Source organism: Lonchura striata, chromosome 15, assembly GCF_050655825.1.
Source record: "Lonchura striata isolate lonStrDom1 chromosome 15, ASM5065582v1, whole genome shotgun sequence".
In the NCBI taxonomy this organism is placed as follows: Eukaryota; Metazoa; Chordata; class Aves; order Passeriformes; family Estrildidae; genus Lonchura; species Lonchura striata.
Window position 1 is genome coordinate 6,460,543 of NC_140717.1, and position 16,003 is coordinate 6,476,545.

Below are 16,003 nucleotides of genomic sequence, written 5' to 3' on the forward strand. Positions count from 1 at the left end.
CCCCCAGGTCTGGCTGAGGTTATGGCTGGTTTGGGGGTAGAAAAGCTGGAGAAACTTATGCCAGAGATTGTAGCAACTGCCAGTAAAGTGGATATTGCTCCACATGTACGAGATGGTTATATCATGATGTTCAACTACCTGCCAATTACCTTTGGAGACAAGTTCACTCCCTATGTTGGTCCCATCATTCCTTGTATCCTTAAGGTATGTAGCAAAACTGAAGAATTTTATTTATCAGAGAATAAAAATAAGGCGCCAGAATATTTTAAGTATAATTTTCAATAATTGTGGGAGGTGCAGAGACTTGTCCAGCTTGGCTGGACTACTAGAAAAAAAGAAAGGGAATTTAAATTATAAACGATTTCTCCTAAGTTTTTGGCTTGCCGTCTTTTACTTGTGGTCACTAGTCATTTTTTAAAGTCATCTTTGTGCATTCACAACTCCATAATTCATTTGGTTTTCATGGTGTAGAGACAAAACATTGTTTTGTTTTCCTCCTGTTGCTTTTGTTTATTGAGCTGAAAGGCTGAGTTTTCAGAGCCCCTTTTGTGCCTGTGTGCAGGCCCTGGCAGACGAGAACGAGTTCGTGCGGGACACGGCGCTGCGCGCGGGGCAGCGAATCATCAGCATGTACGCTGAGACCGCCATTGCTCTGCTCCTGCCACAGCTGGAGGATGGGCTCTTTGATGACTTGTGGAGGATAAGGTAAGGCAGAACCCGCTTAGCCACAAGCGTTTCCCTTCCATGCTTGAAAAACTGGTGTGATTTAGGCTCTGTGTTGCTCCTCAAAAAAATGCAGAGACCTCCTGTGAAGCAAAAACAAGTGTCTCTTTTTGCTTGTTGATTTGATTAGGATGCCTTACAGCACTTGAGTCTGCAAAGCCCTGCCAGACTGGATCAGGTTTCCTACTACCTGCAGAGCATTCATGCTGGATTATTAATTCTGGCGGTGACTCTGAAATGCACTTCCAAGGCAATTGCTGTGGCAATATTTAGCCCTTGTGTACTGTTTTTCACTTCTCCAAATGCTGAGCAAGTTATTCTTCTCCTGTGTGTGATGCACAGTGGAGCACTCACAGCCACTAGCAGTTATTCAAAAATTAGCTGCACTAAATCAGTTGTGCCAGCTGAGTGCTGCTAAGTACTCTTGCCCCAAGTGAATGTTGTTTGGGTTATACAAATGCAGGCAATGTCTTGTTCCTTTTTAGAGTCAAGGCTATTCTTGGATTCATTGCTTTGATTTGAAAATTCTCTTAGCCCTTCCAGTTTGGAATTCACTCCTCCTCTTTCTCTTTATCATGCTACTTTCAGCCATGTCGGCAGATTGATGCTACACATAAGCCCATGCAGCATTTCAGTGCAGACCCAGCTGTGCTTCACATTTGGCGCCAGTCTGTAGCTGACATCCTGTCAGAATTGGACAGGTACTGCCTGAGTGCCCTGTTCATAACACTTGACTTGCTCCTGTTGCCAGGTTTAGCTCAGTTCAGCTCCTTGGAGATCTTCTATTTCATATCTCAGGAGTCACTGGAAAAATGACCACAGAAACTGCCTCAGAGGATGACAACTTTGGAACAGCCCAGTCAAACAAGGTAAAGCCACTCTTGCTTGTTGTGCCTTTATTTTTTTCAAATTCTCCTATTTTAAAAATCAGCATGGACAGCCTGCTGGAAAGACATACTGAATAATCACGTATTCTGTTCTTTTTATAGATTTCAGGGGCAGTTAATACAATTCTATGCTATTTCTTTGCAGGCTATCATTAATGCTCTGGGAGTGGAGAGGAGGAACAGGGTGCTGGCAGGGCTGTACATGGGCCGCTCGGACACGCAGCTGGTGGTGCGCCAGGCCTCCTTACACGTCTGGAAAATCGTTGTCTCAAACACTCCTCGCACACTGCGGGAAATCCTACCAACACTCTTCGGGCTTCTGCTGAAATTCCTGGCCAGTACTTGCGCAGATAAACGAACGGTGAGGAATTAAGTTGTGCCTTTCCTGATCCTGCAGGTGACTGTAGAAAACAACTCCTGGGGAACACAGGATAATTCTTCTCTATAAGTAACTCCAAAGCTGTCATCAGTTTAACTGTTCTGAGTATGAGCAGGTCTGAGTTCTCTGCTGAAGGCAACTGTGATTGTGATGATAGTAAAACTATTTTTCGATGGTTATTTGTAATATTGTTTCCATTCCTAGGCTCTGTCTGCGCTATGAACATAGCGTATGGTCAAAAACTAACATTTGCTCACAGTTCACTTTTTAAAGTTTTATAAAAAAGGAAAATAATTAATACATTTTTGGGGACAGGTTGCAGCACGGACATTAGGAGACCTTGTCCGAAAGTTAGGGGAGAAGATCCTCCCTGAAATCATTCCTATCCTGGAAGATGGATTGAGATCAGACAAGAGTGATGAGAGGCAAGGAGTCTGCATTGGTTTGAGTGAGATCATGAAATCAACCAGCAGGGATGCGGTGAGTGACATGTGCCAGGTGAAATTCCCATTTTCCCAGGTATTGATGTTATGGTGCAGGTATTGCACTTGAGACAGAAAAATACAGCTAGTACTGGACTTGTTCTGTGGTCTGTAACTAACACTGAGTTGCTGCTCAGGCAAATTGTATGAATTTGTATCAGTCAGTAAATTTAAACATTGCCTTTTATGAGATATAATACTAGAAATCTTCCACTAGGTTGCCTTAGAGCAATGCAACTGTTTGTGCTGATGGATCCTGCTTTTCTTCCAATATTATTCCAAGCAAACTGCAGTTTAGTTTCAGTTGTGCAAATTCTGCATTCCTCACTACTTTCACTACTGAGATATGTGCATCTGTTGTGCTTTAGATGTTCTGTAATTTTACCTCTTCCACAGGTGCTGCTTTTCTCTGAGTCCCTGGTTCCTACAGTGAGAAAAGCACTGTGTGACCCTCTGGAAGAAGTTCGAGAGGCTGCAGCCAAAACATTTGAACAGCTGCACTCAACAATTGGCCATCAGGCTCTTGAAGACATCCTGCCCTTCTTGCTGAAGCAGCTGGTGAGCATTGCTCAGCATTAGTCAACAACTTGATTAATGATGTTGTGGGACAAGTTTTGAATAATTATCTTAAAGGAGCAGGAGGACTGTAATGGCAGACCTACCAGGGAATGGCAGAAGTATTTTGTCTCCTGGAGTCATGCTAGCCAGTGATTGGGAAGATATTGTAGCTTAAGCCTATGCTTAAGAATTGCTACACCTGGCTCGCTGATGGAATTGCCACTGTCATCTGATGAAGTTGCTTGGCCACCATGCCTGAAATGGAAGATCTTTCTGATGTGACAAAAGGGTTTGGTTTGGGTTTTGCTAGGTACTAGAATATGAGAACATTTCTTAATAGAAGGACTTGATTTTGTATTTATGATCACTTGGAAAATTGTCCCTTGTGTGTACAGATGATTTCTCAGGTTTGTCTCTTTCCCTGTAGGATAATGAAGAGACAGCTGACTTTGCTGTGGATGGTCTTAAACAAGTTATGGCTGTCAAGAGCCGTGTGGTGCTGCCTTACTTGGTGCCAAAGGTACAATGAGAAACAAATTTTAAACTTGATATCTATGCCGTTTCCTCTGCTTGCTGCCAGTTTTCCTTGGACCAATATAGCAAAAGGGAGAGCACAGTCTGAAATTTTCTTCTGATTTTGTGCTCAAAACATTGTTATTTGGCTTGTGATGCATAAACATTTCATGTTGTAGAGAAAGTGAGACTCCTTCTGAAAAAACTTTCTGCTTGCCTCAATTTTTGGTGTTATTTTTTTATGTTTGTAGCTGACTACCCCCCCAGTGAACACCCGGGTTCTGGCTTTCCTCTCCTCAGTGGCAGGGGATGCTCTGACACGGCATCTGAGTGTCATCCTGCCAGCCATGATGTCTGCACTCAAAGAGAAGCTGGGCACCAGTGAAGAGCAATTGGCAAGTAGCACAGCTCAGCTCTTTGTTGTGACAGGTTGCCTGAAGATAGTGCACCAGGTTTACTTCCCATCCCAGAATCTGTGTTCTCTAGATTCACAGACTGCATGTTTAATTCAGTCCATTAGCTTCTCCAGGATGAGTCTTTTTGCCTGGTGGCATATTGTGAGTCAAAAACCGTATGCTTTCCAAATCTATTTGTATCCATTTAAAAGTCTCCTTGGCCTGCTAAAAGATACAATTCTCAGTTTGCTTATTCCTGGAGAACTGCCAGAAAGTCTAGTTAACTTTATATTTATTCTTGGTGTAGAAGACTGAGAGATTAAGGGGCTGCGGGGAGGAAATCTATTTTGCATGCTGCACTCCTCACGCAGTGCTTTCCAAAACATCTGGTGTTTGGACTCCAGAGAACATCCTGGAGTTGTGACTGTGGACAGACATTTTCATAATCCGTTGGTGAATTAGGAATGAGTGACAGAGTCCCATTGCCTTTCTGCTGTAAGATACCCATTGGATCAGGTTCTAGCCCCAAGTCTGCCTGGAGATCTCTAATGTACCCACAGACGTGCTTGTAATTAGGGCTGTGACGCACAGCATTAAACTACCTAAATCAGAAGAATGTTATCTGACAAGACTCACAGTCTCTCATGAATGAGTAAGATGAGGGAGACTGAACTACTCTAGTTTTTTTAATTAGTCCTCCTGCAGCAGCTGGAGCAATCAGTTCAGCAGAGTTTGGTCACTTGTTAAATTTTAAGAATTGGTCATACCTTTGTCTGCATCAGGACTGAGTCAAGCCTTTAATGCTGATGTGACCAGCTCTTTAATGAGAAACAATTAGCAAGTGGGGTGTGTTGTAGTGTTTATCTAGACACAGTGCTGGGGATAACGTGGAGAAACTCGGGGCTAAACTTGGCTTTGTTCTGTTTGAGAGCTAATGTAACGTTAATTTGGACTCTTCAGGAGATGGCAAACTGCCAGTCTGTGATCCTGTCTGTGGAAGATGACGTTGGACAAAGAATTATAACTGAAGATTTGCTAGAAGCTACCCGCAGCCCTGAGCTGGGCATGAGACAGGCAGCAGCTGTTATGCTGAATATCTACTGCTCCAAGACAAAAGCAGACTACACCGGGCATCTCAGGAGCTTGGTTTCAGGCTTGATTCGCCTGTTTAATGACACGAACCCTGTAGTTCTGAATGAAAGCTGGGATGCGCTTAATTCCATCACCAAGGTGAGAGGCAGCTTAGAAAGGTTACAGGAGTAATGCCTGGCCTGAGAAGACTTCAAAAAGATATCTGGATGTCATGTTGCCTGATCTTTGTTTTACCCCTCTCTCCTGCAGAAATTAGATGCTGGGAACCAGCTTGCTCTCATTGAGGACCTGCACAGGGATATCCGGATTGTAGGGAATGAGGCCAAGGGCGAGCATGTGCCAGGATTCTGTATTCCTAAGAAGGTAAAGGATCAGAATGAGCCTGGATTCATCATAGCCACAATACCCCACCTTTGAGGAGAGCTGATTGATATTATAGCTATTAGAAGCAGTGACTATTCAGGCATTCCAAACCTTTATATTGGAGGACTTTTTGTAGGTTAGAGCTCTTGAGTAACCCTACAGAAGACCCCTCTTGCAATGAGGTCTCTCACAGTTCTGTTATGCATGTAAGTTATGGTTACTGGCTGCTTTTTATGGGGGAGTAACACTGGACTTCTGTGCCAAATTTCTCTGGTTTAAAAATTCCCTGAGCCGCCACCACTTTTCTCATAGCAACTGGCTTAGTAAGGCGGAGAGGCATGAAATCAAACCAAATAAAGTAGCTCTGTCAATGTGGAATCAGGCAGCTGAAGGTCAACAGGAAATTGAGAGAAACTCTCCAAGTTTGTGCATCTGGTGTATAATAGCAGCAAAAATAAGATACATATTTCTTGCATCTTAGCTTCTAAGCTTTCTTATCCGATTTTCGTGACAGGGAGTGACTTCCATACTTGTGGTGCTGCGGGAAGGTGTTTTAACTGGTAATCCAGAACAGAAGGAGGAGGCAGCAAAGGCCTTAGGGCTGGTTATAAAGCTGACTTCTGCTGAAGCTCTCAAACCATCTGTTGTGAGCATCACTGGGCCACTCATTCGAATCTTGGGAGATCGGTTCAGCTGGAATGTCAAGGTGGCTCTGCTTGAAACATTAAGCCTTCTTTTAGCTAAGGTAAGATTCAAAGTATTGGACTGTGGTTTGTGAACGTTTTCTATGGCAACCTTTAGAAATACCTGTTGCTGTTCATGTAAATACAGCTGGGATGCTTGCTGCTGTGGATTTGATATGTAGGGATAGCACTTTAACTGATTGCATTCTTCCAGCAGCTTCTGGCCTACAAAAAAAGCCCCCAGTGCTAAAAAACTGGGCTTAGAAATATTGATAAATGCTGATCCCACTTGGAAGTGATTAAAACCCACCATGTAATTAATTTCTCCTGTATCCACCATTTTTATGTATTGTTAAGTGCGAAGATCTTATTTATCTTTGAACAGAGCTGACCTTTTATTCAGTGCTTGAGTACAAAAGGCTCTGAGTACATGATAGTGTAGAATTTCTCAGTGCTACCCTTGCATTTCAGTGTGAAGAAAAGCTTATTAGATTGGAAAAAGTCAAAGGTTTTGTGGTAAATTTTTGTGTCACCATAACAATGGTTTTGTGGTAAATTGTTTTTCCTATTTTAGTAGCGTGTTAGATTTAACAAGGGTTCTCTGATAACAAACTGCTGTAGAAGAGGTTTTCAGGCTTTGATCTCTAGCTGCTCTTTAATACTCGACCCCACCACTTTCCCTTCTTCCACTCTGGAATAGGTTGAGATTGCTCTGAAACCGTTTTTGCCCCAGCTGCAAACAACGTTCACCAAAGCTCTGCAAGACTCAAACCGCGCTGTTCGCCTTAAAGCTGCCGATGCTCTTGGGAAACTCATTGTCATCCACGTCAAAGTGGATCCTCTCTTCACGGAGCTCCTGAATGGAATTCGTTCCAGCGATGACTCTGCCATCAGGTAAGCTGCAGCTGACAGCTCAGACTTCCTGTTTACCAAGGATGAAAGGAAGAGCTGGGATGAATGATCAAAACCCCCAGTTAGAGTAAGATGCATGTATTAATGAAACCAGTGGACTGCAAACCAGGAATGGGGATGATGAGGCCTTCTTGTGTCAGAAGTTGAGCTTGAGAGTATTTAGGAGAAAGAGTGCTTGGGGTCTGCCCAGTTCTCCTGTCCTGCACATCCCCAAGCAGCCCACTTTAAAAAGCATTATTGACAGTCAGTCTGACCTGAAGGAAAACAGCTGTTTTTGTATCCTACAGGCACAAGATCCCTAAGATATGAACTTCCTGACATTATAATTTTTTTAATGTTTGAACATTTAGAAAATAACTGTGTTGTGTTAGACAGAAACATGGAAGTCCTATCTAGTATGGAGTCTGCAGCAGTGCAGAGAGGGGATCACTCTCCCAAACTATAAGGCATCTCAGTGTAATTGCTGTGCAAGGATCTACAGGTATCCAGAGTAAAACTTTTCTGAGAGGGTGGGGGAGAGGCAATGTCTGACTCTAGAACGTGATCTCTTCCAGGGATACAATGCTGCAAGCGCTGCGGTTTGTCACACGAGGAGCTGGTGCTAAAGTGGATGCTGCTATTAGGAAGAATATTAGCACGGTGCTGCTGGGGATGCTGGGACATGATGAGGTACTGCTTCAGCCAGCTGCAAACAGTCTTGTTCTTACATTTAAAATCTGAACTTTCTAACAATTACTATCTAAAATAACTTCTGGGGAAATTAATATAATTATGTATATATATATATATATAATGATGTAGTCACAGTGAAGAATTTGAGACTCCTGACCAGTCCCTGGTAACTCTGAAAAGCCTTCAGTTTAATGTTTCCTTGGCAACTGCATATGTGGGTTTGACCTGCAGCTCCTCACTAACAGGTTTCAGGTAGCTCTGCAGTCAGGATTTGCTTTTTATCTTGGAGAAAGCCTGCAGTACCTTCATTATATGCACAGATGTGTTTATAACCTCTCATGCGAAGTTTATCAGTCCGTGTGAGAAATTTTTCAGATAATGGTAGATTTTTCTCCAATGAGAATAAGCTCTCCAAGTTTAATATAGGGTCTTCTGTATAGAGCAGATAGCAACGGTAACATGAGGGACATTAAATTAATCATCTAATAATTTATTTAAGTCAGTCTCTGCAACAGACATGGAACTATTGACATGGTAGAAATAGAAGTAAATTTGGGGGAGAAGTGGACAGTAATGGGATGGTCACATTGAATTTCATCTTTATGACTTTCCCATTTAACATATCAGAACTTAGATAAAATCTGTAATTCTTCAGTCTCTGCTGGCTTTTTAGAACTTAGATTTTGTTTTAAGTTCCATTATATACAAGAAAAAATACGAAGTGAAATAAATCCTCAGGAGTACGAGTGAAATACTACTATTTATTTTCTCCTCCTCTTTATTTCCTGTCATGCTCTGACACTTGTTTTTCTTGCTGCCTGTCTCTGGGGTGTGTTGAGCTCAAGCCATGTTCTCTGTTCTCCCATCCCCTGTCAGGATGCCACCCGCATGGCCTCGGCCGGCTGCCTGGCAGAGCTGTGCGCCTTTCTGTCCGACGACGAGCTCAGCACTGTTCTCTACCAGCACTTATTGGGTAGGTCAAGCTGCTTACGGGGCTGGAACAGATGCTGAAAGCAGGGAAGATTCCTTCTCAGCCATTGATTCAAGCTAACTTTGAGACTGAATCTCTGCTCTGTATTTTCTTGTATTTTTCTTAACTCATGGCTCTTAATTTGTGCACTCTGGTACACAGGGAGCACAGGTAACTGGTTATCAGTTGGGGTTGCCCAGGCCCTTTTCTCTGGATTTCTTATCTGAAGACGTGACAGAAGTACTAGAATGGCTGAGTAATTGCTGTTGCTGACACGAGGACAGCTGGACATGACAGGATGTTCAGGCAGGGTGGACAGGAGGGCAGTCCCACCTTTTGGGAGAGCACTGTGATCTTAGGTTGGTTGATGTTAATTGCAGACCACATCTGATGACTTCACATGCTTTTGGAGAATTAACTAATTTGCCTCCAAGTTAGAAAAAAACGTGACTTTTATAGGACCCCAGTGTTTGAGAGTGTTATGGATTACTCTCCCCTATGGGCTTAAAAAGGAAGTCTGTTGGCTGGTCAAGTTATAGATGACTTTTACAAATTTATTAGATTGTCAAAGCTTGTGTAATTTTGAACCATCAGAAGTATCTGAGTTGAACAAGAGAGTCCCTTGTTTGTGTCTGCTTTCCTGCTTGCCTAGGTGGTGGTCTTGCCTGGAAAAGGTGCTGCATTTTAGCTCTGTCTATGTCTTTTTGGGAGAAATAGAAGAAGCAGGGCATTGGTTTAGATGCTGCTTGTTATTTCATTTTATGGCAGTGAATTGACAAACTGCCCAAAGCCTCTCATATGAAGAGGAGTAGCTAGCAGGAGCTCTGCCATTGTTCTGTTCTTTCCTCTGCAGCAGATGTCTCTGGCATTGACTGGATGGTGAGGCATGGGCGGAGCCTGGCTCTCTCGGTGGCTGTGAACGTGGCTCCTGGCAAGTTGTGTTCCCCAAAATACTACAACAGTGTCCAGGAGATGATCATCAGCAATGCCACGGCTGACAGGGTGAGTCCTGCCCTATGGGGGGGAGTGCTGTTGCAAGCTCTTGTTGGGAGCAGTTTTGAAAGGTGTATGAACAGGTTCCCTGTGTTACCAACCAGGACAAAAACCCCCAGGTGCCATCTGAAGAGTCTCCCTTGGCTAGATGCAGTTTTTATGGTGAAATTACACAACTGTTCCGAGTCTTTGAGTTCGGATCTCTGGGGAGATGAAGATTATTTAATCTTTAACTGCAGAGTAGCTTTCATTTGGAGTAAATTACACTCGTGTTTCCCTAGAGAGTTCTCATTCACTGACCAAGTTTGCAAGAGTGAATATTATTCATTTTAGGAGGGAGAGTTTAAATCTGGTGTTGAATGACTAGTTTGGGGTAGGAATTTTGTGGGCTTGGTGGGGCCTGCTGCCTTATTTCTTTTGGCACATAGTTGCACTGGGATTTTTTCATTATATTACCCAATACCAATAACCCAATGTTTTTTGATGCTGTTATTCTTTTGAAAGATGGGTTTAGCCTTCCACAGAAGCTGACAAACCACAAGTTTGGTTTTAAAGGCTGTTGTTGAACTGTGCTGTAGTAATACCAATTCTTGTCTTTATGGTGAAGATTCCCATTGCAGTTAGTGGCATCAGAGGGATGGGCTTTCTCATGAAATACCACATGGAAGAGGGAGGCACCCTGCCTCCCAAACTTTCCAGCCTCTTTATTAAGGTAAGAATTTTCATGTTAGCTATCTGCTGGTGTTCTTGTGTGATCTGAATCTCTGTTTGACCTAACTCATGGGTGGGTCTATCAAGTCCCTGAAAATCTAGATATTTCTTTTTGAGGCAGAGTGCAGACAGTACCACTGTATTAGCCTGCTCTGAACCTGTGAATACAACACTGCCATCCCTGCTCTAACAAGGAAATTTGCTTTTGAGCCTTCTGTGCTGAATCCCAAGTCTGAGTCTTATAAATGCATTTTTCCTTTGCAATAGCAAACAGCTGGCAGAGAGGCAGAGAAGAGTGTGAAGAAGCTGTCAGGTTTTTAAGATTGCTAAAGGTCAAACGGCCTTTGCTAGAAATGTATCAAATACCAAAACTCACCTACCTTAGAACAGTGAAGTTAACATCTTTTTCAGTTAATTTAGATTTAAGAATTTTTCTTCAAAATTCCTTTAATGGCTGATTCTTTTGGAGCGTGGCTGGGGTTTTTTGGTTTCTTTAGTTGTCTGCCCTCCCCAGACCCCACCATATACCTGAGTATTCCTCTTCGTTGACAAGGATAGATAGAGAGGAACGATGCTGCAGCATGTTACATTTTCAGGTTTACATTTCTTTGCAAGTTACTTGAAAAACTACCAAACATGTCAAGTTGACACGATACAGGCCAACGTTCTTCAAAGCAGACTTTTTGTTTGAAGTCCAACTTTTCTATGTTAATATAATAGTATTGTGTTAAAATATAAAATATCACACTTTCCACAAAACCCTTATCACCTTATTAATAATGCACTTCACATTCACACATTAGCTTTCATGTTTTAAATGGGTTAAGATTAAAATACAAAACTCTCATTCTTAGAATTTTGAAGTGAAATCCACTGTTAAAATGCACCCAGTATTCCAACCAGAGACTGGCTTGGCTGTTGTTGCTGAGTGAGTGTGTTGTAGAGGTGCTGACACTATCAGCTTTTCTGCTCTTAGTGGTCATTGTCATTTCCTGAGACAGTTGAGATGAACATGTGATACTGTCATCAGCTATATATATTTAGGAATTTTCTATTGAAAAGTTGTCATGTTTTCAAGGTTTGATCTTGTCTTACACAGTTTAGTCAGACTTAATTGGCAACCTGTGTATCTTGTGTACCTGTGAGTTGAAAACTGTCTGCTTTTCTTAACTTAGTTTTAAATACTTAAATCAGGAAAAAACCAAACACTGCTTTACATATTTGTCCTTGGTATATCTGAATGTAAGTGTATCTTTGTTTCTTTTAGTGTCTCCAGAATTCATCCAGTGACATAAAGTTAGTTGCAGAAAAGATGATTTGGTGGGCAAATAAAAGCCATCTTCCCCCATTGGATACTCAGACAATTAAACCAATTCTCAAAGCACTTCTGGACAACACAAAAGACAAAAACACCAGTGTAAGAGCCTACAGTGACCAGGCTATTGTCAACCTCCTGAAGATGAGAGCGGGTGAAGAAGTGCTTGAGGTATGAGGCATAAAAAAACCGTAATTGTTGGTAGTAAGGCTGTGTCACCTCATTCTGCATTTGTCTGTATGGTGCCTGCAGCCTCAGAATGTGCTGGAAGTCTCTCATGAAATAGATGAAGTGTGATATTCCCACTTTCATTTACATCTTCAGCAATATTCTCATGCTAAGCTCTGAAGAAATCAGCAACATCTGTTCTGTACAACCTTACAGTGCAGCATTAATAGAATCAAGGTGTTTAATATACCCCCTTTATTAAGCCTTGCCTGTGCTGAGTTCCCTCAGCTGGCACTGGTAATTCATTGCTTTGGTTACTTGCATGGTCACAATGGTGCTAGGAAGTACTTAGGATGGACTACTTCATGCATCCATTTCCAGACCTGTTTTCTAAGTCTGACCTGCTTTTGGATAGTTCCCACGTCTGGAATTGTAAAACCAGGTGGAGACTTTTGGGACGTTTGAAAGATTTTAGTTGATACAGCACCTAAGGCACTTATCCTGATTTTGAATTGTATGTTGTAAGGAGTTGGTAATTGTTGCTGTCTCCCTCCCACAGTCAGTTTCCAAAATTCTGGATGCTGCCAGCCTGGAACTTCTCAATGAAAGCTGCAGGAGGTCCCTGTGGAAGCTGGCTGGGCAGGCTGACTCTGAGGAACAGATTGATGACACTATCCTGACGTGATAAAGCTCCCGAAGACCAGGAAACACTGAACCAACCGCTGCATCAGCATTTCAACTCAAACACCTATTATAAATGTTTTCATTTTTGAAAATGTTAATTCTGATGGGATTTCATGAAAAGGACTCCCAGAGAGTATTTTAGTATCAAATATACCAGAATAGCCTTAATTAGACCCACACTAGATGAAAATAAAAAATTTGGTCCCCTTTTTGAAACAGATAATGTACAAGAGACAGACATACTAACCAATACTGGTCAGCTGTGGCCAATTGTGACATGTGGCTAGAGCACATCAGGCTTAATCTCTGGTGACAACTATTTCCTTTCCAGGGTCTGTGCAAAAACTCCAATACTGGAGGTGTGTTGGTTTTTCCACGCACCCTGGAAGGCAGGAATAGAACTTGGTGAAAGTTCAGTTCTATTGTTTCTGTGTACTGCTAACTTGCTGCTTGTGACGGTTCTGAAGACTGAAAATCCCTGTAAAACGAAGTATTTAAAATAGCCTTAGAAATCACAGATGCGAAAGGGGAATTAAATGCAGTCCGTTTAGAGAAGGAACATTTAATAAAGGCTCTGACTTTGATCCTTCTGATGTAAACTGTTCTTTATACAAATTAATTTGTCAACAAACTTACACTGTGATTTACTTTTCAAACCTGTTTGGTTTGGAGCATACAGTTTATAGAGTGGACAATGCTGTGATCTGTGAAAACCTTTTGCAGAACTGAGGCAAGACAGGGTTTAAAGCCAAGGCAGAACTGACATTTAATGAAATTTGTAAGTAATTACTCCTGTTGATTTCCAAAGTATTTTTGACTACAGACAGCTTTTTAATTACCCAACTAGTGAAAAGTCCTCTGTATTTACGTCTTCAAAGGCATCACAAAATACTTGGCATTAGTTTTTTTGGTCAATGAGTTGTGCTGCTCCAAGAAAGTCTTTTATTTTACCTGGCCACATATATCTGTCTTGAAAAAAAAACAATTTACTAGTAGATTTGATGTCGCTTGATGGATATACTGAAAATCTTGTTGCAGAATACAAATTTTTAGAAGGCAAAATGAGCTTTATGTTTCACGTGGAGCAATAGTTACGTGAGCCTTACCTATTGTATGAAACTCACAGAAGGTGGTTGCACCCGAGAAGCCAGAGCACTAAGATTTGTTATTTCATGTAGGTGGTGTGTATGTGTGTGTATGTAATCTTCCTTCTTTATAACTCTGGATGCCTCAAACCATGATGATGGGAGAACACAACACTACACATAAAATCTGAGAGCATTAAGTGGAACTCCATGGGAGCACACATTCTGCTAGAAGCAATTTTCTGATTGTTATGGCAGTAGCAGTAAACACAAGAACATTTTTATCATACTCATGCCTCAAACAGCAAGATACAACCATGAGCAGGTATTTGGGAATGCTGTGGTTTGTTCTGGTCAGAAGTACAAAAATCTGACAAAAGGTTCTTGGTGCTGTGTCAGTTCCCAGCCTGTGGTGTAGCATCCTGACAAGAGATTTGCTGTAGGAGTTAGTGGAAACTTGGGCAATTAGATATTTTACCCTTTACCTAAGATAGGCTCAGCTCCCACTAAACCATTCCTAGCAGACTGCCACACAGCTGTTTTCTAGCATTATAGGATGGAGATACCATAACTTCTCTATGCCATCTATTTTGTTATATGAACTTACCAGACTGTCAGGAATGTACCTCATGTCTGAAGAAAAAGTTTTCCTTGCTGCAACTTGAATCCATTGCTGCTTGTCCTGTTCCCACAGACACTGAAAACAGTTCCTTTTTGCAGCAACCACATTGTCACTTCAGTATCCTCATCCCTGGATGAAATAAATTCAGATTTTCTATGTATTTCCTTAGAGATTTCCATGTTTTCTAAACCTACACTGCTGCCCCTCATGTTGATTTGTTTCATTCTGACTCCTTTTTGCCTTGAGGTGTCCACTGCTGGCCCAGGTCTCCTGGGGAGTTGATTTGCAAGCCCCACTTTACAAACAGTTGTCTGCCCCAGCACAAGGTCTGGGTGTTCCTTTGTTGCAACACCACCATGTTGTGGACATGTTAGTTTGTGATCAGCTATGAAGCCAAACTAAAAATGGCTCTTTAGTTAATTATGTCTAACCTTGTATTTATGCATTGGACACATTTCTACAAAACTGCAGCGCTTCCCAGTTGGTGTGACAGAAATTGTGTTCTATTTAATCACATTTAAGATGGGTTTTAATTCTGATTTTTGCGTTTCAAAATACTTGCAAATCTGAAATCATCTGAAAACTACATATTTTGCATTGAATTGGTAATACTCAAGAGTGAAAACTCAGCTAAATGCTCTTAAAGATTTGGCAGCTTGGGGCACTGGAATGAGTTTCACCTGTGATGAATTAGCTGTGCTTTGGGATCCCAGGAACAGCAGTTAAACCATGCAATGCAAAAACCTCTGCCCTGACACATGTACAAAATCTGATGCCACTCAAAACCTACTAAGAATGTGTCAAAAAGCTGTGATTGTACTGGAATCAGTCACTCCATCACTGCAGCCAGGAAGGAATGAAAAAATGGCAAGTTTTGGTGAAGATGCTGTTTGAGCTCTTGATCATGGGCACCTTGGCTTACCTATTCTGATTCCAATTGATGCTCCAGATAAACATGGGAAAGAAAATTATAGGCAAATGAAGCCTTTTTTATTAACTTGTTCATTTCAACCAATAAGATATTCTATTATTTTGATGATTTGTATTTCCAGCTTAGGTAGCAGAAGTGGAAAACCTCATTCATCTTCCCAAACAACACCTGAATTTCTGCACTGAGCTTAGTTGTTCCTGGGAGGGAGGAGTGAAAGGTAGGAGCTCACTTGCACTTGTGGAGAATATGCTGATTTTTCAGTCACAGTGAAACACTCTATTTGGATTTTGATAGCTACTTTTGTTAAATTATTTATACATTGCAGTATAATATATCAGAGATAAAATAGCCATAATGCTTGCCACGAGATCTGATAAATTGATTGTGCCAACTTGGAGACTAAAGAATTAATTTTCTTATTTCAAATGTCTTAAAAATACCAGTTGCCAGTATAAGATAATTTTTCCCTTCAATTGACGGTAGTAACATCTTTGAACTGTCAAGCAACTGTCTCTGAGTGACAGCTGAACTGTGTGCATTTCAAGATCAAAAAATAATTTATGAGAGAGGTTTACAAGGTGCTAAAAATTACAATGGAAGAGAGACAAATGTAAAAGCATAAAATACTCAAATATTTTGATTTTTTTTTTGATCAGTCACAGTTCTTACTGTCCATTTTATTTAGTAACATCATGACACTTTTCACATGATGAGGTTTCATGAGCTTAAAAATAGAGGTAATAGGAGTCACTGTCATTTTGGGTTTGAGCTGGTGGTTTGTGTGCTGGATTCAAGGAATTTCCCTGCAGCTACTGCGTCCTCAGTTACTCTGGTGGTGCTGGATTGCCCCAGTGCTTGTCTGGGG

At 41.5% G+C, this 16,003-nt stretch overlaps 1 protein-coding gene across 2 annotated transcripts in view; it reads left to right on the top strand.

Moving 5' to 3' along the window:
* The window catches only part of GCN1 (GCN1 activator of EIF2AK4), a 37,572-nt gene extending 24,488 nt beyond the window's left edge, over positions 1–13,084 (top strand). The window contains exons 41-58 of one of the 2 annotated variants that reach the window (XM_021549815.4): positions 8–204; positions 563–705; positions 1,475–1,592; positions 1,756–1,971; positions 2,305–2,469; positions 2,868–3,029; positions 3,457–3,549; positions 3,794–3,937; positions 4,898–5,167; positions 5,279–5,392; positions 5,907–6,137; positions 6,776–6,969; positions 7,542–7,656; positions 8,536–8,632; positions 9,483–9,631; positions 10,230–10,334; positions 11,601–11,819; positions 12,376–13,084. In XM_021549815.4, coding sequence (XP_021405490.3) covers positions 8–204; positions 563–705; positions 1,475–1,592; positions 1,756–1,971; positions 2,305–2,469; positions 2,868–3,029; positions 3,457–3,549; positions 3,794–3,937; positions 4,898–5,167; positions 5,279–5,392; positions 5,907–6,137; positions 6,776–6,969; positions 7,542–7,656; positions 8,536–8,632; positions 9,483–9,631; positions 10,230–10,334; positions 11,601–11,819; positions 12,376–12,501 — 2,858 coding nt within the window. In that variant the 3' untranslated portion in view covers positions 12,502–13,084. The remainder of the gene's footprint in view (positions 1–7; positions 205–562; positions 706–1,474; positions 1,593–1,755; positions 1,972–2,304; positions 2,470–2,867; positions 3,030–3,456; positions 3,550–3,793; positions 3,938–4,897; positions 5,168–5,278; positions 5,393–5,906; positions 6,138–6,775; positions 6,970–7,541; positions 7,657–8,535; positions 8,633–9,482; positions 9,632–10,229; positions 10,335–11,600; positions 11,820–12,375) is intronic. The other variant, XM_077787147.2, reaches the window with a different exon arrangement.
* Positions 13,085–16,003: the final 2,919 nt, after the last annotated feature.